Here is a 25138-nt window from a genome sequence, read left to right on the forward strand (position 1 = left end):
CTCGCAGGAGTCTTCTCCAGCACCATAGTTCAAAGGCCTCAATTCCTTGGTGCTCAGTCTTTCTTATGGTCCAACTTTCACTGCCATACATTGCAACTGGGAAGACCATAGCCTTGACTATATGCACTTTTGTTAACAGGGTGATGTCTCTGATTTTTAGTGTGCTGTCTAGATTTGCTGTGGCTTTCCTCCCAAGGAGCAAGCATCTTTTAATTTCTTGGCTACAGTCCCCATCTGTGGTGATCTTGGAGCCCAGGAAAATAAAATCTGTCACTACCTCCATTTCTTCCCCATCTATTTGCCAGGAATTGAGAGGGCCGGATGCCATGATCTTGGTTTTCTTAATGTTAAGTTTAAACCCAACTTTTGCACTCTCCTTCTTCACCCGCAACAAGAGGCTCTTTAGTTCTTCTTCACTTTCTGCCATTAGAGTGGTATCATCTGTATATCTTAGGTTGTTAATATTTGTCCCGGCAATCTTAATTCCAACTTTTGATTCATCTAGCCCTGCCTTTCTCATGATGTGCTCTGCATATAAGTTAAATAGGCAGGGCAACAGTATACAGCCTTGCCAGACTCCTTTCCCAATTTTGAACCAATTGGTGGTTCCATGTCCAGTTCTCACTGTTGCTTCTTGACCCACATATAGGTTTCTCAAGAGACAAATAAGATGGTCTGGTACGCCCATCTATTTAAGAACTTGCCACAGTTTGTTGTGATCCACACAATCAAAAGCTTTAGCATAGTCAGTGAAGCAGAAGTAGATGTTTTTCTGGAACTCCCTAGCTTTCTCCATGAGCCAGTGTATGTTGGCAATTTGATCTCTAGTTCCTCTGCCTCTTCGAAATCCTGCCTGTACTTCTGGTAGTTCTTGATACACATACTGCTGGAGTCTAACTTGTAAGATTTTAAGCATAACTTTACTAGCATGTGAAATGAGTACAATGGTGCAATAGTTTGAACATTCTTTGGCACTGCCTTTCTTTGGAATTGGAATGTAAGGTGACCTTTTCCAATCCTGTGGCCACTGTTGAGTTTTCCAAATTTGCTGGCAAATTGAGTGTAGCACTTTTACTGCATTGTCTTTTAAGATTTTGAATAGCTCAGCTGGAATACTGTCACCTCCACTAGCTTTGTTGTTGCTCAGTTTTTCTAAGGCCCACTTCACTTCACATTCTAGGATGTCTGGCTCGAGGTCAGTGACCACCTCATCGTGGTTATCAGGGACGTTAAGCTCATTCTTGTACAGTTCTTCTGTGTAATTTTGCCACCTCTTCTTAATCTCTTCTGCCTCTGTTAGGTCCCTGCCATTTTGGTCCTTTATCATGCCCATTTTTGCATGAAATGAAGGGAGAAATTGCCCAAACTGGCCTGCTATTCCATTATATAAACTGTATTCTGTTCCCAGTTATAACAGATGGGCATGTAAGTTGGACCACTAGAATAGGCTAATGAAAAAAAATGTATTTGAATTGTGGTGATTTAAAAAGGCACTGAAAACCCCTGGAACTACAATAAAAACAAATATATATTTGTAATCATGAAGTTAAAACTTAGATAAATAATGAAAAGTCAGAACTCTAATGCTGGGAAAAATTAAAGGCAATTAAAAAAAGAGACTGACAGAAGATATTGCTGCGATGACACACGCAGGAGCTTAGAAAAGCTCAAAGAAGCAGTTACCAAGAGACAATTGTAGTGAAATGATGACTATTCACAGAAGAAACTGAACAACAAAATAAAAAATGCAACAACTTGCTTGCCTTTCTGTAAAGCAGAGGGCAAACCTTTGGGCACCAGGGACCAGTTCCATGGAGATTTTTCCACAGACTGGTGAGTGTGTGGTTTTGTGTGCTGTCTGCATCCCACGGATGGGGTTTTGCTTGTTTGTGTGGACCAGTTACTGGCGTGCCATGGCCTGGTACCAATCCACAGGTCAGGGGGTTGGGGATCCCTGCTGTAAAGTGCGAAACTGAGGATGAAGTAGATGAAACATATGAATTAAAAAGCAAATATCTCTCAATGTGCATTAAATATATTTTGACTGAATCCTACTTCTATTGGCTTTACTAAATATTCCCCAAAATACAAGTCCTTTATAGCTTATTCTTTGTTAATAAAAATTTGAAATAATATAGCTTTAGGACTGGGTGTGTTTGTTGCTACCCAGTTTTGCCACGTTTGTGTCTTCTTTTATGCTCTTCTTTTACCTTTTTTATAATTTTGTTCTTTTTGTGATTCACCCATATTCATTGAGAGTTAGATGATGTACAAATTGAATAAAATGATAAAATAAACTAAACAATTATTTGGTTATAGAACAATTGAGAAGAAGACCATGACTTGGATTCTGAGAAATTCTGAAAATTCTTTCTGTTTTAAGAACTTAATTACTAAATAATCAATGATATATAAGCCATATACTGTACAAATAAAATTATGCTTACACATATTAAGAAAAGAAATAATAATTGCTGAGTAGAATTGATCTGAAATATAATACTAGCAAAAGTGTTGATGCTAAAATTTGGGGAAAAAATCTGTTATCATAGGTATGAAATATGGCCTAATGGAAAAAAACTAGGAGAAATATCAATTGGAGGGTAAATATTTAAAATAAATAGAATTCTTTTCCACCTATTGGAATAGATAGGATAATAGGATTTTTTTACATCTCTTTTTCCCCTTTATAGCATACTTTTTCATTATGGATTTTTATAATGATATATTTTCTTGCATGGTTTCTATCGGTCCTGTTTTTCATTCTTGGAAATAAAATATTGATAGTAAAAATGCTTACAAATGTGAAAAGGTTTAAACTGTCCCAACCTCACCTTAAACAACATATTTCATAAGCAGCAATGTGGATTTCATTTATTTTTGGCAGTCTAAAAAGCTCTTTTTTGCCAAAAATTCATGGATTATTTCCTTTTGAATGCACTAAAAGCTTTGTATTTATTTCTCTATGTAGTATTCAAACCTCTGTGAAAAATGAAGATCAAGTTGAGACAATTATTGAAGCTTGTTTTAATATTTAAATCTAAAGTTTATACTGTAATCACTGTAGCAGTGTATGTACATACAAGTATGTGTGTGAGAAAATGAATGCAAGGACTGAAAAGAAAGTAACGGGCAAATAATAACCACAGGATGACAAAAGGAGGAGCTCAATATGGTGCACGTGTGTAAGTATGTATGCTCCATTAAAAATAGCTGAACCATGTTGAAAAGAGAGGTATTCAACAACATGTTCAGCAAAAAGAAGAAACACAATGAGATGTATATTCCTTCCAGCTTTGAACAGTTATTGCACCCAAGATGTAACCATCAGAAGCAGAGGCTCACTGAGGCAGGACCCTATCCAGTGGCTAAAAGTCACTGTTGAACCTAATTTGCATTCAAGTGATGTAGCTTGGCTCTCAGAAGACAATCCATGAAAAAAAAGCCAGAAAAAACCACTCACTCATGTAAAAATATTGATATATTAACTAGTTTAGTCATGAAATATTTACAAGAATGAAGCCAATCTCAGCAAATACCTAGAACCCAACAGAGATATGACGTTGTTGTCTGTAGCATATCAACATCAAATAATGTAATTGGTGGCAAGTGCTAATATACATATTTAATTCATATCTGAGAAATAGAATCCATAACTTAGCTCTGAGGGTTAATTTACACATACATTGGCATCACACAGACTTATTTAAATAGAAATGAGACAGCAGGGATGGTAATGACTTGGTATTTGGAGAAAAAAAGGGACCTTGAAGGTCATCTTGTCCAACCCCTGCTCAGGCAGGAAACCCTATACCATTTCAGACAAATACCTGTCCAATCTCTGTCCAGTGTGGGACCATTCACAGCTTCTGGAGGCCGATTGTTCCACTGATTAATTGTTCTAACTGTCAAGACGTTTCTCCTTAGTTCTAGGTTGCTTCTCTCTTTGGTTAGTTTCCATCCGTTGCTTCTTGCTTGCCTTCAGGTGCTTTGGAGAATAGCTTGATTCCCTCTTCTTTGTGGCAACTCCTGCTCTCATATCTCCCCTCATCCTTCTCTTCATTAAACAAGACATACCCAATTCCAGCAACTGTTCCTTGTATGTTTTAGCCTCCAGTCCCTTAATCATATTCTTTGTAGTCTTTCTAGAGTGTCAACATCTTTTTTACATCATGGTGACCAAAACTGGATGCAGTATTCTAAATGTGGCCTTACCAAGGCATTGTAAAGTGGTATTAATACTTCATGTGATCTTGGTTCTATCCTCTGTTATTGCAACCTAGCACTTTTTGGCAGCTGCAGCACACTGCTGGCTCATATTTAAGTGATTGTCTACTAGGACTCCAAGATCCCTCTCACAGTTACTACTATTGAGCAAGGTACCACTTATACTATACCTGTACATTTGGTTTTTCTTGCCTAAATGTAGAACCTTACTTTTTCCACCATTGAATTTCATTTTATTAGATAGAATCCAGTGTTCAAGTCTGTCAAGATCCTTCTGTATCTTAAGCCTATTTTCTGGAGTGTTGGCTATTTCTGCCATCTTGGTGTCGTCTGCAAATTTCCCATCTATCTTTCCCATCTTTCCCAGTTTCCCATCTATCGCCTCATCCAAATCATTGATGAAGATGCTGAAGAGCACTGGGCCCAGAACAGAGCCCTGGGGCACCCCAATATTCACTTCCCTCCATATAGATGCAGTTCTATTGAGGACCACACACTAAGTACGGCCTGTCAGCCAGCTACGAATCCACCTGGTGGTGATGCTATCTAACCCACATTTTTCTATCTTATCAAGTAGTAGGTTGTGATCTACTTTATCAAATGCCTTACTGAAGTCCAAATAAATTATATCCACAGCATTCCTCTGGTCCACTAATTTTATCACTTGGTCAAAGAATGCAGTAAGATTTGTCTGGCATGATCTATTTTTGACAAACCCATGTTGGCTTTTGGTAATGGCGTTGTTTGCCTCTAGGTGTTTGCTGATTCGTTGTTTGATTATCTTTCCAGAATCTTCCCAGGTATTGAGGTCAGGCTGATAGGTCTATAATTTCCAGTCCTCCGATAGTTCCATAGTGTTCCAGGATCTTTGAAAAATATTGTTCAGTGGTTCTGAGATCATATCTGCCAGTTCCTTGAGAACATTGAGGTGTAATCCATCTGGTCCTGGTGATCTGAACTCGTCTAGGCTGGACAGGTGCTCACTTACCATTTTCTTGCCTATCTTAACTTGTGTTTCTAATCTGGTTTTTACGATACTGTTTTTGATAGGTTGGACTGTTTTTCCCCTTTGTGTAAAGACGGATGCAAATATGTCTTAGACTTCAGTCATTATATTGCCCAGACATCACGGACACAGCTTTGGAAAGCAGAGGAACTGAAGACTATGTTTTAAAAGGCATAGCATGGTGCTCTTCTGGTTCAATGCCAGTTTCATGTTATATCCTGTATTATCTAGCCATATTGGGGCATACAGTATATGGAGAAAACATAGGATGTTGGCTTGGACAATATTTCATTTGCAATACGAACATTCTCCCATTAGAGATAAAGGTGATTTGATCAAAGGAATGTGTTCCAGTACTTTTGGAGAAAATGTGAGAGACCCCATTTTTTAATTTAAATCCAGAGAGAAGGTAAGTTTCTGTTTAGATATGTTTAGAATTGAATAATCCATCTGATTCCTCTTCTTCTCTCGATCCTTTTCCCTCTCTAAATGAAACATTTTTAAAGCTCTAGCTCTGATTTTCAGTAAAAGATAATTTTGCATTGTTTTACAAGGCATTTATTTTGATACATGCATGTACACTCACAGATGAAATGTTATTGTTTTTTCTTTCCACAGTTCTGAGCTAGGATGATATGTATTTTCTTCCTTAGCAGGGTCAGTTTGGAGGGAGAGGATTACTTTTACATTTTTACTTTGTATGTTGGACATTGTAAGCCAGCCACAGACATTGGCAAATAGGCAATTGATTCAGTAAAAGTAATTAGCATGATAAAGAAATGATTCCCCCCCACAAAATAACATTTAGGTTTAAAATTATAGTTGCATGGAATGATAAATGTATTGTGATTTTATATTAGTCTCAAAAACCTGGTACCTATAATTCTACTCATAGGGTAGCTACCTACACTTCTCACATTAACTGTTTAATGTATATACTTACTTCTGGAATTATAACTAGTCCAAATATTAAGCCAAACAGAACCAGGTTTAGGCCATACATCCATCGCAGAAATATGAAATAAGATGCCACCGAAGAACCAAAATGACCTTAAAAAATAAACAAGCTTCAATTAGAAAAGTCCTGAAACTGAATTTTCCAGAGAAAAGGATAGATTTGTAATGAGTTATCAATTTATATATGACTCAATGTCTAGTACTAAACATTCAGTTCTTTCTTCAAAGTTCTTTTGGGCAAGGAGGAAGGAGCAAATGTCTAAAACTGAATCTGATTCAATCAGATTTATAATTTCCTCCAGGTTGGTTTGCATTTTCTCATAGCCCAAAGAGTTTGTCAACTTATACATGCCCTGCCTTCATCCAGCCTCAAATGGTTTTGTGTTATGATTTCAGAATAATATTTAGACATGTAGTTTAAGTGGAAAAAATGTTAACTTACTTTCAACTTCTTTTATCTTCATTTCCCAAGGTATGCATTGTGTCTTAAAATTATCAAAATCTCTCTTAAACTTTACCCATTTCTGAAAAGAAACAAAGCAAAATGTGCTTTTATTGGAGGCTAAAGTAAAGAAAGACTTGGGAAATGCTTTAGAGTTTAAATGCTAGTGAAAAACATGAAAACTGAAGATGTGCTGGGTTTCTAAATCTGATACAGTTCAATTAAACTTTGTCCCGCCAAGTGGTCAGAAGGAAGAAATGTTTTCTGTTTGTTTTTCCAAGAATACCATTTAAAAGTGAACTTGACAGTTGCGTAATTACAGAGAACAATAGTTCAGTAGTTATGCAAGCTTTTGTTATTTTTTCTTGTACTCACACAGGGGAGAGCTTCTTTTAAAATTGTATAACTCAAATGGAAAAAAAGTGTTATTAATTGGCATCTTGCCTTGTCAAAACAGAAAACCACCATTTGCTATGCTACTCTAGGCAGCAAAACCTTCCGTTATGACCCAGCTTGCCTAAGCAGAGGCAAGCTTTGATTCCTTTATTGCTCTGCTAATTCCACAACAAATTGCCCTGAAACAGCTGGTAAAGGTCCACCCCAAAGTTCCCTGAAGGAAGCCACCTACAATTCCACAAACAAAGCCTATAACCACCAGAGCCAAATAGCAAAAGAAGAGAGGAAGCCCAAAAACAGGATATAGGTACACACAGCAAGGTCTGTAAGTTGTGCACAAGATTCCAGGTCCACAGGGCAAGGTTGAATTCCACAGGCAGAAACTCAATACAAGGAACAGTTTTTCCAAGGCTGGGAAAGTGCATGCCAAAGCAAAACAATTGTTTCTGACTAGGACAATCTCCACCACCCCACCACCTCTGCTTATGTCAAACCAAGCCAGGTGTTCAATGTGAGGACCTTCTCCGGAGAAGCCTCCACTCTACTTTCCATGAGAGTAGAAAGTAGAGGGGTTAATATGAGAGTAGAGAGATTAACATCGTATCTTTAAAGGAAACTCACTATTATCATTACTGTTTGTTATTGCACTGATTCTTTTGTCAACAACACTGAATAAGTTGGGTGATGCCTATGAAACATCAAAAACATCTGCCAGGCTACTCCATCTCCTTCATGTGGATGATCTGAAGTTGTATGGAAAAATCCCATCAGAAATAGAATGTGCCACACTCATCATCAAGAGGGCAAAATAGTGAAAACTGAAGGAATCAAAATGTCTTATGGAAATAAAATCAGGCGCCTGGTTGAAAATGATCATTACAAATACCTGGGCATCCTGCAAGCTGACAATGTTAAGCACACTGATGTAAAGTCAAAGGTTAGAAGTCAATGCTTCATGAGAATGAAGTAAGAAGATCATACAGACTGACTAAAAACAATGGCATGACAAAGTAGCAACAATGATACATTGGAAGATTTGCAAGGAATACCATTTGCTTGAAGATGGAACCCGAAAACAGACACAGTAATAGAAAACAAAGAGGTTAAAGTCTCCTGAGACTTTAGAATTAAGATAGAGAAACATCTGCCATATATTTAACAACTTTAGCTAAGAAAGACAAAAAAAGTCTGGAGAGTAGATATGGCAGTAACATGGAGACAGCAGAACAGAAGAAAAAGAGAAAGAGAAAATCACACAGTACAAAGAACTGCAAATAGACGACTGTGGCAAAACAAAGCAAAGATAACGCTAATAGTAATAGGTGCCTTACCTGCAGTTCCCAAAACCACTATTTGCATTGATAAGAATCACCACCAGTCAATTGCAAAATGGCAGCTTTATTTGGAACAGCACACATCCTGCAATGGCACCATTATACAATATCTGTCTATCCCAGATACTTGGAAAGAACCCAATGGGATTAAAAATGCCAAATCCAGTCTAAACCTTTACCTGACTGTTCAGTGAACTATAAGAGTAATAACCATTAGTTCTTTAACTCTTAATTCTTCAGCTCTTCAAGGTAGGCCAGTTCTATTACTTTTGTTTTATAAAAGGAGTCTAAGCTTCTCTTCTGGGCATTCCAAAAGCTGGCACTGTAAAATTTGCATCAGATCCTTTAATAATAGACCATATACCCAACAGCGGATGAGTTCTTCAGTTTTTGTGGCTGGACTTGCCTTTAGAGGTTGTTCTGCATGAACCCATGTTCATTTTCTCTTTTCCAGAACAGTTGTAGCAATGTGTTCTGTACCAGCCTGCTACCGGCCCTGCAGCAAAAGCAGGGACAACCCCTTTACAAATGGCAAGAGGCTGGAATAAAGCCTGCCAAATTTATTAACATAAAACAGAGCAAGACAAGACACCAACCATGAAACAGGAGCTATGAAACAGGAACTATCCAAGTGGTTGCCTTCAGCAAACCAGTCCTCCCACACATTCCCCTTAAATACAGTTCAGGGCGTGGCCTCTCTCTGCCTCCTTCCGAGGTGCTCCATTGCCTTCCTCTGTTTACTCCTGATTGACTGCCTCCTGCGTCGGGCGTCCTTGAACAGGGCCAGCTGTGGGTCATCTTCATCCATGCTGTCAGGCTCACACAGCTGGGTCTCCGTCATGACCAAGTGGGAGGGGCCCGGCTGAGGGCTCTGCGGAGCCTCAAGGCCATCATCAGCAAGCTCTTCAACACCCCCCTCCTCCTCCTCTGAGTCGTCCGACCCAACTGCTGAACCCACAGGCTGACCCTGAATCACAACACAATGAGAATGTAATTGTCTTTCTGGAAGTCTGCCTTTATCTTGCTGACATGCTGCATTTCCGCAGCATTTTGATTTTGCCATGTTATTGCTAATACTGGGAAAAGAAATAGCTTTTGCCTCACCTCCAACCCACATATTTATTGTGATTGGGAACATGGAGAGCTAAAGAAAATATTACTTAATGTCTGCCATTTAGCTTGTAAAAATTAATATAATTTTTCCTTATGTCAGGGCAAGGAAATGATTGTCAGAAATATTCAGAAGATTTTAAAAGGTTGCTTTCTTACAGTACCTACTCCTGCTAAAAAAAAGGATTCATTAGCAATATAATTAAAGGTGAGAAAAAAGGCAGGGACAACTTGTAGTCATGTCCTGTTCTTTGTTTTATTTAGTCTTAACACTCTTTGTACTCTGCACACAACTGCATTTCTTTTGTTAACAAGCTGGGGAAGAGAGTAGACTTCAAAGTGTTTAGAATGAAGTGTTTAGAGAATGCAGTGGAAGAGATGCATCTATCCAAGTTAGTTTTCAGATTTATTGTCTGCCAAACATTGAACTTTAAGTTTTGAAACTCGTATCAGTATTTTCATTTTTAATATAAGTTGTATAGACTTCTAAATTTCAGTAGTATAAACATCTTATGAACAATGCCAATAAAATAAGTATGGAAAAAAATTGCTTAACTCAAATTCTTATATCACTTACCTTTGTCAACATCATCTTATATGCATACAACTTTTTTCCTTTTCCCTTTCCCAAAGCACCTTCAAATTTTTCTACAAAATCTTGAGCCTCCCTAAGTAAAAAATAATAATAAAAAGATTATATTTATCTATTATGGTATGATATGATGTAATGTGATGTAATATACCTGTCCATCAGAAATAGTTGGTTAAAATGACTTCTAAAACTTACTCTGGCATTAATCATAATATACAGTAGCATACTGCAAATATTAAAATACTATGGTTGAACTCACAGAGCTAATTCTGCCAGTCAGGATTGTCTTGAACTACTAAAGGGGCAGCAAATAAATTTGACAAAAATAAATAAATAAAATAAAAAGTCTGATTCATGGTAACCTATAGAAATTTGAAGTAACAGTAGAGTAGATCTGAAATCCCTTCTCCAAGATAATTTCTATCTGGATTATAAACTGATTTAATCACTTCCATCTAATAATACAGCTTATTAGGATCTGCTCTTTAATACTGTTAATGAATTACTGTTTGAATTCAGAATGACTTCTCATTTATAGATAAGTTACCCTCACCAAATCTCTTCTGTTCAGAGAGTGGTGAGGATGGCTGAAAAGATCCCTTCCATCCAGGACAAAGCACATCAGCGTTGCTTCAGCAGAGTCTGTAAGATTGTCTGGGACACTACACATCCTCTTCCCCACCTGTTTTCCTTGTTACCTTCTGGGAGGAGGCTTTGTAGCAGAACATCCAGATTCAGTCACAGCTTTGTTCATACAGCATTAACCTTGTGAACTCTCAAGCTCCCTCCTTCCGTTATGTATTCAAGATGCACAGTGATTAATATATATGTTACTTATATGTAGGGGTGTATATAGGATGTTTAAATGTGTATTTATGTATATGTACAATTTGAGAGCAAGCAACTAAATCTCATTTTTAATGTGTGCCGTTGTGCCCACAGTAAAAAATTACAATAAAGATTAATCTAATCTAATCTAAATTAAGTTAAACTAATCTAATCTTCTGTTTAGTTCAACTGGCAAACTGCACCTAGCTTAGTCACATTGAGATGTTAAATGTGTAGCTGTAATGAATGATATGTTTTCATTACAGCCACTGGAGTTTTCTCCAAGATCTACAGATCACTGTAAAACCATAATTCCATAGGTTTATGAGAAATTTCTAGTAGGTCACACATTGAAAAACTGTAACATTTGTGATGTAGGTAGATATACTACAAAATCTTACTTCCTTTGCAGAATTCTTTTTTAATCTGTTAGTGTCCAAACTCTGGATTTGCTTTCTTTATAGCACCAAACTTCCTCTTTTGTCTTCTTATAGCAAATCTTGAGCAACATTTTTTATTATCTAATCTGTATGAATTAGCACATGTACTGAGTCAAACCATTAATTCTTTTAGCCCTGCACTGCTTTCTCCGACCCTTCGAAGAAAGTGATTTACTATTATTTTCAGTTTGGTGAAATGACAGAAATTAAAGCTGAAATTCATCCATGCAGCTTCCCTGTTTTATGAGAAGGAGCTATTAATTAATTAATTAATATTTATTAAACAAATTTATATAGCTGCCCAACTCACACATAGGTGACTCTAAGTGGTTTACACCATTGAAAAAATCCACTGTATGATAAAAAATCCATTATTTATTTTAATCCCATTTATATCCTGCCCTTCTCCAAAGACTCAGGGCGGCTTACACTCTAAGCACAAATCAATGTGCTTAGCAATAGCCTTCATTCTATGTATATGCCTGCTTATTAGGGCTTTCGCCCCCCCCCAAGCGGCATTATTACAAAGTCAGCTTATTGCCCCCAACAATCTGGGTCCTCATTTTACCTACCTCGGAAGGATGGAAGGCTGAGTCAACCTTGAGCCTGGTGGGATGCGAACCTGCACTAATTGCAGGCAGCTGGTGTTACTTAAGGAGGCATTAGCCCACTGCTTCACCAAGGCTATCCACTCTCACTCCCTAATGCAATAGCAACCCAATCAAATCAGTCACAATTGGCTCTGTCTCCGTTCATGATCCTCAGGCCCACTGACAAAACCATGTTTTTAGAGCCTTTTAGAAAAACAACAAAGTGGAGGTCAACCATACCTCAGGAGGAGTGATGTTCCATAAAGAAGGGGTCACCACCAAGAAGAGTCCTTTTCTCATGGTCCCACCAGATGGACATTCCTAATTAATGAGGACCGGTGGATGGTTTTAATAGGGGAGAGGCAGTCCTTCAAATAGCCTTGCCCCAAGCCATATAGGTCTTTAAAGGGGATGACCAGCACTGTGAATGGTATCTTAAATGGATTGGTAACCATTGCAGAAGAAGTGAGACATGTGTAAGTCTAGATTTGTGCAAAACTGTTCAGGCCACTGCATTCTGAACTAACAGAAATTTCCAAATATTCTTCAAGGTCAGCCCCATGTAAAGCATGTTATAATAGTCTAGACTCTAGACAACATTTGACCTAGGATGGGTAACTATGAGAAGGGCATATTGATTTCAGACATATTAAATCATTCTCTTAAATATATGTGGCAGATGAGTAATGCAATATGTTTTGTCTAAAGTCTTACAAACATTAACATGTGAAAGTGCTGAAAGTCACTTGATTCCTATGGGGGGGAAAAACAATCAAAAAGGGCAGAGAATATAGCCATTCTAATCATTCAGGTTTATATTTTTAATTAATACATACAATCAGCCAAGAACTGATTTCTAGTTTTCTGTTTTCTAGTTACAAGGATAAAAAACCCCAAACTTACTTTTAAGCCAACCATGGAGCAAAGCCTTTTGACTAGGAATAGGATGCTCAAGAAGTTCAACCAACAGCCACAGAATATAATCTTTGTCAAATGTGGAACGGAATGGCTACATACTCATGCTTATATACCTAGAGGTCATGTGAACAGTAATCATCAAAATATTGTACCTTAGCACAGTTAATTTCTTTGCCATGCGCCAGGGTTTGTTTCGTATGATAGATATGAGTTTTTTCTTTTCTTCTACCTGTTCCTTTAGCTTGTCCAGTTCCTCTTCAGAGAGAGATTCATCATCTGAAGAGTTCGGTGTGGACGAGGAGGAACTAGGAGTAAAAACCCAAAATCAAACCAAATCCAAATTCACACAATTACATATAAAATAGTAATTCTTAAAAATACTGTAGGAAATTGTGTTATATATTCTCAACCTATTATATGCACCTGTTAAATAAAAAAAGTTTTTAAATAGGTGTTTTTTAAAAAAAATTCCATTTATATCCCGCCCTTCTCCAAAGACTCAGGGCAGCTTACAAGCTTAGCAGTAGCCTTCATTCTATGTATATGCCTGCTTATTAGGGCTTTCACACACACCCCAAGCGGCATTATTACAAAGTCAGCTTCATTGCCCCCAACAATCTGGGTCCTCATTTTACCTACCTCGGAAGGATGGAAGGCTGAGTCAACCTTGAGCCTGGTGGGATGCGAACCTGCACTAATTGCAGGCAGCTGGTGTTACTCAAGGAGGCATTAGCCCACTGCTCCACCAAGGCTCTTGCTAGCATTTGCCATTTTTAAACCTGCCTTTGAAATCAATTGTTTATTTTGTTGGTATTTTAATCAAAAGTATAATATTAGATATTAAATAGCTGTGGAGGGTTAGCTGATTTATAATTTATTAAGTTTTCATACTGCCCATTCTCAGCAGCTTAAAAATGATAAAAAGATAATGGAAAACAATAATAGTTAAAAATTATTAAATAAAGGCTGGAGACCAAGAGGACAGGGGACATGGGGTTAGGGATCTTCTCTCTACCCATCAATCAGCCCCAGAATAGAGCATCTCTATTGGGGCCCCAGGCCAGCTACTAGAGCCCAGGCCAGGAGGGTGGGGACTGACTTCACTTCCAGCAGGAGAATATTCCGAAGGGCAGGACTGAAAAGATTCTTCCAAAGATTTTAATTTGACCTGGAAGCAGACTGGCAACCAATGCAGCTCTCACAACAGCAAATGTATGTGTTACCTGAAGGGACTCCAGAACTCTCTGACCTGCTGTGTTTTGTACCATTTGAAACTTCCAAATAGTATGTATTCCAGAGTATGTACATATTAGCTTATGTATTAGATGTCTATAATTTATTCAATAGAAAGAAAATGGGTTGTAAAGAAAATTAAAGTTTCAGGAAGAAGGGACATTAATAGAAATAGCATATGCTAGTGGTAGGGGGGCAAATTATTCACCTGAAGCACTACAGCAGACATGTCCAACATGTGACCCCACAAGATTCTAGACATCTGACATTATTATGTGATTAATATACATTAACTATATTATATATTTTATATAGGGACGTGGCGGCTCAGTGGGTTAGGACGCTGAGCCTGTTGATCAGAAGGTCAGAAGGTCGGCAGTTTGGCGGGTCGAATCCCGAGTGCCACGTAGCAGAGTGAGCACCTGTTACTCGTCCCAGCTTCTGCCAACCTAGCAGTTCGAAAGCATGTAAAAATGTAAGTAGAAAAATAGGGACCACTACGGTGGGAAGGTAACAGTGTTCCGTACGCCTTTGGCGTCTAGTCATGCCGACCACATGACCACGGAGACGTCCTCGGACAAGCACTGGCTCTTTGGCTTTGAAATGGAGATGAGCACTGGCCCCTAGAGTCGGAAACGACTAGCACGCATGTGTGGGGGAAACTTTACCTATATTTTATATGCAGTCCAAGATAATTAATCTTCACTCAATGAGATTCAGGTGAGCCAAAATGTTGGACACTCATAATATAGAATTTAATGGATAATTTTAGGAACAAGATATTGGCAATTGAAACTAAACATTTTCCCCCGTAGGACCTACTAGGCTAGGGGAGATCATTTAGGTAAGCACAATAACATTTGGAATGCAAAAGGATATAATAATATACTTCTCACTAGCACACAGAGGAAATTTCGGGAGAACTATCAGTTTTTGGAGGGGATGACTAGATCTGATGCAGACGTCCTTACTTTGCCACTGTTATTTCATATTTACATGTTGGTTTTTCCTATTTATAATTACTTTCTGATACACTTAAGTTAATACTTTTTTAAAAATTGATCCTTGCTATAATTTTCTAGAAGACCCTTGCCTGATCACTCTGGATCCAGGCCTTGGGAGCACAGATATGCATCCTCTTGTAAATTAGCAAATAAAGAGCTCATCCTATGCAGAAAAATGATCAAAATAGCAGCAGGACTAATACTTGGGTGACGTGATGATCATAGGAGAGAGAGAAATTGGAATTTCCAACAACAGATAAGTTGGGCACACATGGTTTTAGTTCCATGCTGTACCAAATTACTTAAAAGACTGGCCAAGAATGTGCTGAGCAGTAGCTTTCCAGCATTTCAATAGCTTTATCATCATGCCTGCTTGTACTTAGGAGTCCTTTATCACTCCCTACTCTTGCATTCCTCAAGCGCCTGCAACTAACACTGCCGATACAAATAATCATCATCACACACTACTAGCCATACTAATTCAATTCAACATTATATTATTTGGAACAAAATACAGGTAGTCCTCAATTTACAACAGTTCATTTAGTGACCATTCAAAGTTACAGTGGGATTAAAAAAGTGACTTATGACTGTTTTTCACACTTATGACTGTTGCAGCATCCCCATAGTCATGGGATCAAAATTCAGATGGTTGACAACTGACTCATGTTTAAGACGGTTGCTGTGTCCTGGGGTCATGCGATCATCTTCTGAAACCTTCTGACAAGCAAAATCAATGGGGAAACCAGCTTCACTTAACAACCATGTTACTAACTTAACAACTTCAGTATTTCACTTAACAATTGTGGCATAAAATGGGGCAAAACTCACTTAACAAATGTTTCATTTAACAACAGAAATGGTGGACTCAGTTGTGGTCATAAACTGAGAGCTCTCTTTAGTTGAAAATATCTGCTACTGATACTTCTCTGAAAACAACATCTTGCCCTGGATGTGGGGAACTCTGAGGCCACAGGTCCCAATCCTGTTCTTCCAGTTCTACACAATATGATAAGCTGTAACATGGGCAGTAACATCAGCAGCAGCTCAATTTATACTACTACACCGACATAAAGGTTGTTCTCAGACAACATGCTTCAAATACATAAGCAGTTTGGGAGTAATTTTTTCACACTAACCAATTTTATTAAAAAGCATAAGTTTTTGAGAATTTTAGCTCACTTCATTGGAGTCAGTGGAATGTTTAGATTGATGTAAAATTTAAATTGAGATGAGGTGTTGGAGAAGAACGGGGAAACGGTTGGTTATGCAGGCGTAGGCTACATGTGAGACAGTTCACAAATATCAGTTAACAGTTGTGATGTGTTAAAAATCCATTGTGTTTTTGTAGAGGAGGTTTGAAACCTTTTGAATATGTGAATTTAACAGTTTTTCACTTGACCACCATTGACAGACGTGACTCTCTTCCTAGGATTGGGATTATGGGATTGGAATACCTGAATACAGTACAGGACTTTCAAATTATGCTTAAACATTATGAGTTTCTGGGATTGGAGCTGTGTTAATGCATTTCCATGGTAATTTGATGCAGTCTAGAACTCCACAAATTGTTTCCAGTTTCAGAGATCTACTCTGGGGAAAAACACAAATTATCCTGACAAGTCTCAGATGAGCGCCAGGTTGCTCAAACACAGAACATAATTACATGTCTTTCATTGAGCTTCATTGCATAGTATTTTGGCGCATTTTGATAGCAGAATTAGAAACCAGTAATTTGCCAATCAGTGAAATGAATGGGAAATATATTATTTTCCATTGTACTCGTATAAAAAATGCTAACTATTAAGAACAAACCTGTGGATTTTTGATCTGGGGAATAATGAAAATGTCCTACCTTTCACCTGTATTTTTCTTCTTGTTGTTGTCCTTTCCTTTTGCTTTCTTGTTTTCAAACTCTTTTTGCTTTTTGTCTTTCTTTTTCTTTCCTTTTACTGTTTCCTCTTCTTTGTTTTCTTCGTTATCATTATATGCCTTCTGTTTTTTCTTTTTATTTGGTTTCTTCCTCCTGGATATGTCTAGCTCTTCATTTTCATCATCACTGTCTTTATCATAACTCTCTTTTCTGTTTACCTTGGCAATTTCCTTTATATTCTTTTTTTGGGCTACTTTTTCTTCTTCCTCTTCTTCTTCATACTCATAATCTGTGTTTTAAAAAGTGTTTTACTTAAAAACCCCTGAAGAGTTTGAAGTTATTGAGAATATTGTCTTTCACTACTAGACCAATGCAGATATTTTAAATGTAAAATAATGGCTTTTCTTTTCAGCATTCTTTTCAAAATGCTGTACTCTGCAAAATCCAAACTTACTGTTACTTAGAAAAGAACTATTGAAATCAATGGAATTTAAATTATTCATATATCTGAATCCATCCCCTTTCTGTGTAAATTATAAATATAATAGTGATACTTAGGCATTGATAATGACTTAAGAGTGATATCCTGGAATATATTAGTGATATATTTGATGCATTAGGAGAGAGTAATATTTCATTTTGGTTTTTTAAACTGCAGAAAAATAGCTGAAAGTGAAAAATATAATGGGCTATTATATTGTAAAAATGAATAAAATTTCCTGCAAAACTGCAGCTCTGTTCTTCTGCTTCTCCTAATATCAATTTAACAGTTCACAAACTGAAAGATTAGTCAGTTGCCATGTCTGAACTGCAAAAATACAGATAGCCACTAGATGGCAGCAAAGGGATACTAAAATCTCAAACTTTTTAATTCCATTTTATGGTTCATCAGATTTTTTGCAGCCTTTAAGTTCAGTGTGAGGAAAAACGAAATGTTAGAGAAGTCTATTGGTATCAACTATTAGGGAATTCTCAGATTTCCTTGATGGGCAACATTGAAGCAAAAGCTGTAAAAAAAGTTGCAATAATTTTACATTTCAGGAACCCTACTTGTAATCTGAATGCTTAAACTAAAAAGTTACTCACATCAGTGATTTTGTAAATTAAGATTGTTTTTTGCCTCAGCCCTTAACAAAATATTCAAGAAAAAGTTAAGTTCTATATAAAGTCCATATTTGTTTTTATTCAAGTGTGGAAACACTGACAGTCATTTGAACAATGCTTAGATGAGTGTCAGTAGACCTCAATTTATATGCATTGCATACATTCTCAGGAAAATAAATTCTTTAACTTTCCAAAACCAGCAGCTATTCAGCTATTTTATTTACCTTCACTTTCTGTGTCGCTCTCCACTTGTCCATCAATCTCCATGCCAACTGCAAAGCAAAATCAACCATCACATTTGTTGTCATCATCTTAATAGTAGAGAAAAAGAAGCTTTTTCTTGTCATCAGTTTGGCCTGATCTGAATTTTAAAATGTATTTTTGTGATATTTCTAAAAATGTGCAATTAATCAAGTTTTTCTATGTAGTGATATCAAATATATTTTGTTGGAAAACTGAACGTGAAACTGATACAAATTATTTTTTTTTAAGATGCTAAATGCAAGATACACTGAATACTGCTAAATACTGGAGAGCATACAAACCATCTTCCATAATGATCTGCAATTCACTTTTCTTCTTTACCATGATGGATTTTCTCTTTTAAAACAACAGCTGCTTCAGATACCAGTTTTATCCACACTACTTAAAACAATGCATTTTCTTATGCTTCCTTCTTTAGCTTTTTATTGTTATGCATAAAGGAAGTCAATTTGTGAATCCGAAACTATTGGTTCCTTCCAACATTAATCTTGAATTACACAGTTGCTTCAGCTTCTGTGCTGCAGGCATAAGGGTGATTCATGGTACCTATTCACTTCAATCCCATCCAACCACTTTGAGCTCTGATCTGTTTTCAACACATAAAGCACCTGTTGGCATTGTATTGCACTACATTATTTAAACATGAAGGAAAGCCCTTTGGTTGGAGAGAATTTAGATGAAGAAACACAGTTTCAAGTGTGGCTATATGACTATTTTATTCTTTGAAAAACACGAATCTAATTTTCTACATGGCTTTTGTTGTAGAGGGTATGAGGGAGGTACTTTGAAAAAGTTGCCACTAATATTTTTAATTTCCTTTAATCAGTTTAGAGAACTTCCCCAACATGGTCCATGTATTTCAACTATCAAAATTTTCAGTCAGGGTGGGTGGCTGTGCTGATTGTGGATTCTATATAGATATAGGTTCCAGACTTTTGAAAGGCATCAGTTCAAAGAACAATAGGTTTCAGGTAGGGTGGTGGAGTTGTCAGCAACTGTCAGGCATGAAAAGCCATATCCATGTGTGAAAAGTTCAATTATCTTTTTTATTGCTCAACCTATAAACTGTCTTAGACTGACAGTTTGCACCTGGGTAAGACTAGCTATGGTTCAACTGGCATTCAAGGGAGATTGGACTTCACCCACTTGTGCCCATGTAGGGATTCCAGACTAATTCCCCATTGGACTCCTCTCTCTCTCACAACCAATCTCTCTCCTACAACAGTGTCAAAATAGCAGGCGTGATTGGCAGTTGAAACCTTGCTCCTTTTTCACAGATGGTGTTTCAAGGGATGGAACTTGAATTGTCCTCTAAGTTTCATCTATATCTAGCTTCTATATACAATTAAAAGATAATTCATATAAATGTTAAAGAAGAAGCCAGAACTCAGCCTTTATTTATTACCTTAGCTGTTGTGATTGTGTTAAAGAATTAATTAACTACTTAGAGCAGGACAGGTCTGATTATTCTCCTTTCAAATGATGTCCAGCTTTTGTTCTTTATATTTAATTTTCAATAGAATTTTTAAACAAGGTAAAAGTCAACACAAATTAATGTAAACTAAAGAATAAAAAAGCAAAGAAAAAGAAAAAGAAAAAGGTGCAAGAAAAAAATTAAAAATAGAATAAAGTATAAGGAAATTATAAGTTATAACTCAAATATATTTTAACCTCTTCTCTCAAGTTTACTGTTCTTTCTATAATCCATCCTATTTAATCATCCAAACCATAAGCATCAAATTCTTTTTTTTCATTTTTACACAGAAAAATTGTAAGATGCTTCCAGTCACCAATATATGTAGATAATGTCTTTTCTTTAATCAAATAAGTTAAGTTTTTCATTTCAGCAAAATCTGTCAGCTTCACCAAAGATTGCTCCATAGTGGGTAGTACTAAATCTTTCCATCTCTATCTATACAGTAATCTCACTGCTATGATAATTTATTAAAATAATCTTCCATGGTTTTTTTCTGTTTTTCAATAACACTGAAAGGAAAAGTTCTAGCTTCAATTGAATATGTTTAAAATAATTTGTATCAAAGTATGTATTTGGATCCAAAATTGTTTGACTTTTTTACATGTCCCACCAAGCATGATCAAATGTTCCTTCATGTTATTTACAACTCCAACATGCATTCGAAGTGCCTTTATATATTCTAGATAATTTCTCTGACATTGTGGTGGTGTGGTGGTTAGAATGTAGTATTGCAGGTTAACTCACTGCTCACTGCCAGGAGTTCAATTCTGACTGGCTCAAAGTTGAGTCAACCTTTCATCCTTCTGAGGTCAGTAAAATGAGGATCCAGATTGTTGGGGGCAATATGTTGGCTCGGTAAACTGCTTAGAGAGGGCTATAAAGCACTGTGAAGTCTAAATGCTATTGCTATTGTGTACCAATGATACATTATTTTGTAAACCTTCTCTGAGATCTATACAACACAATGTAAATATCAATTCTTGAAATCATACATTTTCCCATTGATCCATCTGTAACCAAAATTCTTAGTCCATTTTATCATATATCCTTTAATTTGTTTATCTTCTGTTACAGATTTCAACAAAGTTTGTACATTTTAGCAATTGTTTGCTTCTGTTCTGTTCTTCCATAAATAAACTCCTGTTCCTGATGTGAATAATCATTTAGAGTTGCATTTCTTAAGAAGCAGATATTTAAATTTTTAGGTTTTCTATACACCATATTGGCACTAGTTTTCCTAGAAGCATAAAATGGCTTGTCTACTTTATTATTTTTTCTTTAAAGTAATTGAGTAAAAATGAAATAGAGTGGTTTAATGTTTTTCCTTTTGTTGTTGGCTTTGTTTTGTTTCTGGTTCCTGAATTTGCAGCATGGATGATATAAATTAGTAATGTGCAACTATGAAGTTAAACAATTACTTATGTAAAAGCCAGTACAGCACAGAGACCATGAACAATTCATAGAGCTTTAGCAATGCACTTGAATACATTACATTATGATGATGGCTGTTTGTGGGAGCTACTTCCCAATTTGTCTTATTACTCTAAAAAACAACAACACCCAACCTCCAGACATAAGACCTTTCTCACATATTTTGTTCTAAGTTTTTAAATTCCTTTAGCTAGGTTATCAGATAAGGTGTAACTAAATGCTGGAAACAAACACACCAGACTGCTTAATATTTAACCAGATAGGGTTGCCTTTCTCTTCTTCATTTTTGGTTAACACAGGGCTTTACCTAATTAATCGTTGGGTTACATTGATTCATCCTATCTCTCATGTATCAGTAATCCTTGCTTGAGAAAGCTCCCAGTGCCGATATTTTGATTCCTTTGGGTCTTAATTTTGGGGTAAGTGTATTAGGTTTTCAGTTATTGATGGTAGTATTTTAGTACAATTGATGGAGTTGAACAACAATTTAGAAGGAACCAGCCCTCTTTATGATTTGTATACTTCTGCTAAGTATTCGACTTATATTTTAATTGTGGTATAAGGAAATTATATGATCAAGAAATGGCTTTTGATTATCTCAGAGTTCATCTACTAGTGCAGAGGTGGTGAACCTGTAGCATGAGTGCCAGACGTGGAACTCAGATCCCTCTCTGTGGACACACACGCTATTGCCCCATCCCCCACCTCTCCCTACGGCCCCCTCTTCAGCAGCCCCCCAGAGAAGAGTCACCCTTGGGCATGGCCTGCGCAGAGCAGCGCAGCCAAGGACGTGGCAGCTGGGCAGCAGGGACAAGACTCGGCCTTCACGTTCCATCATACACAGATGATGAGGGGCATGGGTGGAGGATGTGGCCACCATGGTGCTGCTGGGTAATCTGTGGGAGGCGGTGGAGGTGGTGGGTGGCCCTGTGGGCAGGGAGGGGTGGGGGCAGCTGTAATTTTTGGGCATTCGGTCTCTAAAAGGTTTGCCATCACTGTACTAGTGCCAACAGAACAGTTCTAGACCTAAAAGGGGTCTAGGTAGTTTATTTTTTCCAGGATGCTCTGGAGTGTAGGGCAACCACTTTCTCAACCACTTTCCCTAAAAAGGAAAAATTGGAGATTGAATGAAAGCTACTTACATCAAAAGGTTCCAGTGAAGATTTAAAAAGGAGACATTGCCTCTTTAAGAGCTACCAGAATAAACTTCTTTCTTAAGGAAGCAACAGCCACTACATAGATCCATCTACAAGCTCCTCCCTGGAGGCTTTAATGAACCAGGAAGGACATAAATAATAATAAAAAAACCCAAGTGAATGTACCACAGCATTAAAGACACTGTTTCCTCAAGGCTAGCAGGTTCAGACTCTTCCCAAACAACATCAGACAACTATCCTCCAATTATCTCCAATCAATCTGCTCAGCTATAGTCTTTAGAGTGAATATTTTATCCAGATTTTATCTGAGAATAATCCTCACAGCAATCCTGCACATGTTCCTCAGACCCCCATTGATGCAGGAGGGACTGAATCATCCAGAATCTGCTGGCCATCATTCAAAAGATAAAATAAGAATGGAGAAATATTTTGTCATTCTTATCAACAGAATAAAAGTTCTAATAAAGGCCTTTATCATATTCATTCAGAGTTGTTCGTTGTTATCCTCCAGCAATAGTTGAGGCTTCTCTTCCAAAGTTTCATCCTTTGGATCTGCATGCAGAGAGTCTGTATAGACATGATCTGATCTAAAGCTGCCACTGCTTTGATTAATGATGTTAACTATTTGACTTTGTCAGCAAACATCCCAATATTCTTCCATCCAGTAAGGATTTATGTAGTAATGCACATCTCAGGATAATGGTATTTGGTATAGCTGGACTCAGTTGAATAACCATTTCAACCAAGCATTTTTTTTCTTGTAGTTATACTTTAAAATAAAACAGGAAATAATTTTTGAACCCAAGTCCTAAGGTTGATAGAAAGACAATAATTTTCAATCAATTGTAAGAACACATTGGTAGATTTCAGGTAAATTCTCATTTTAAGGAAATCTATCATACTAGTTTCATTAATTTTTGATACACTATGAAAAGGACTATGTTTCACAAGACTTTATATCAGCTTTATTCTAGCTTCTGTTTAGCTTCTGTTTTTAGCTTCTGTTTCAGAATTTCATTGTTTTGCTGGTTTCTTTTAAATTGTTTTATTTGTTTCTTTTTAATTGCTCATGGTGACCTGTCTTATAAAAATTCTTGTTTGGAATAATGAATTACTGTAGAAAGAAAAATAATCTCCCCCTGAAAATTAAAGGATTATGTTTAGCTGCTCTATTCACAGTAAGGTGACTGTTAAATCTTCATAACTTAACTTAGTTATCTTCATAACTATGTTTAGATAATATATTCCTGCACTTTCAGCACAAACAGGTGATGCAAATAGAAATGATATGGAGATTAAAAATACAATTCTAAATGAAATGTTTAGCTGTGATAAGAAAGCTGAGCACAGCAAAACACATACAATGAATTAGATGAAGATGAGCCTGCTGTATATTGCAATATTTGTGAACTAAAGAAAACACATCTGCTTTCATTAAATGGCAGCGATAGAATTGGACGTAAACTGCATTTAATCTATTAACCAGAACATTAGCTTCCCCAATATATTTGCAAAAGAAGTATTCCAGTGCAGAAGTTCTTATGCACACTTCATTTCCCCAGATTTTGTTTTACTATAGATGGTTCAAAAGAACAACTGGAATTTGTTTAGCATTTGTTTCCTCTTCTCTGTAAACTCTCTGCTCTGACTGTCCCTACTTTTCTATTTTTCAACTGCAAGATGTCCCCTTACTGATGATGGCATATCTAATAAAAAAAAAACTATGAACGAACTTTCTTTAGATATACAGTTGCAGTGTTCTAGGGTCATTTGATCAGCTTTTTGCATCCTTCTGACATCAAAGTAAATGGGAAGCCAGATTCACTAACAACCATGTTACTAACTTAACAGCTGCAATGATTCACAGAACAACTGTGGTACGAAACTTCAAAAATGGGTCAAAATATATTTAACAAATGTCTCACTTAGCAATGGAGGTTTTGGGCTCAGGTGAGGTCGTAAGTCAAGGACCACCTGTTACTGAAGAGTGGGAAGCCACAGAGTCCACAGAGGATTAGAGACATCATTGTACATCAGTGTACAATGAAGGGTGCAGAAATCATTAGCATTTTTTGGTTACTTCCCAGGTAAATATATGCAAAAATATCACACTTCACCCAGAGCAGCAGCACCTGTAACATGTCATGAGGACCACAATATGCCATGCATGACGACATTATATAAGCAATTATATAATCATAATGTGTCATGATATCAAATGAATATGTTGATTTAATGTGTTGGCTGCATCATCATATATTGACTCATATGTTTTTGTTTGACCTCTAGTCCTTTGGGGGTGCCCATGATACTTTTTCCAGGATTCTCTTGTCCTTTGAACTAATTTATATAGGAAATCCAATTTCATCAAATTAAATTAAAAATGATAGAACAGATTAGATAACTCTTTTGCTTACCACTAGAATGCTCCATTAGAAAGAAGACTGAACATAAACTGTGTGAATAACACTGGTTTTTTTTTTAAAATAAGGTGATCTAGACCTATAAAGCTTCACCTGCAATAGAGTTGTATTATGATAAATGTAAAAAGAGCACAGCTTTGCATGGCAGCAACTTTCTTTTTTTAAGAAAAAGCATTTTATTTAATTGCGAAACATCTTAGGTTATTTTTAATAATTCTTTGTTATAATTGTTTATAAACTACCTTGACTTTTTCAATGCCCCTTCAGATGCTCCTAAAGGTCCACAAATCTTTTAATGTGATTCATTCCCACCACCAGTCCCAATCCCTTAC

The 25138-nt window shown here is 36.8% G+C and overlaps 1 protein-coding gene across 1 annotated transcript in view; it reads right to left on the reverse strand.

Annotated features, from left to right (window-relative positions):
* LOC308677800 (uncharacterized protein) overlaps positions 1 to 25138 on the reverse strand; it is a gene marked incomplete at its 5' end in the record, with an annotated part of 80277 nt that overhangs the window by 14365 nt on the left and 40774 nt on the right. Inside the window, 6 exons of the mRNA XM_081344496.1 lie at positions 6177 to 6283; positions 6633 to 6714; positions 10050 to 10140; positions 12993 to 13145; positions 16933 to 17239; positions 18279 to 18326. Of these exons, the coding sequence (XP_081200622.1) occupies positions 6177 to 6283; positions 6633 to 6714; positions 10050 to 10140; positions 12993 to 13145; positions 16933 to 17239; positions 18279 to 18326 (788 nt within the window). The remainder of the gene's footprint in view (positions 1 to 6176; positions 6284 to 6632; positions 6715 to 10049; positions 10141 to 12992; positions 13146 to 16932; positions 17240 to 18278; positions 18327 to 25138) is intronic.

Source organism: Vipera berus, assembly GCF_964194415.1.
Source record: "Vipera berus genome assembly, chromosome: Z".
In the NCBI taxonomy this organism is placed as follows: Eukaryota; Metazoa; Chordata; class Lepidosauria; order Squamata; family Viperidae; genus Vipera; species Vipera berus.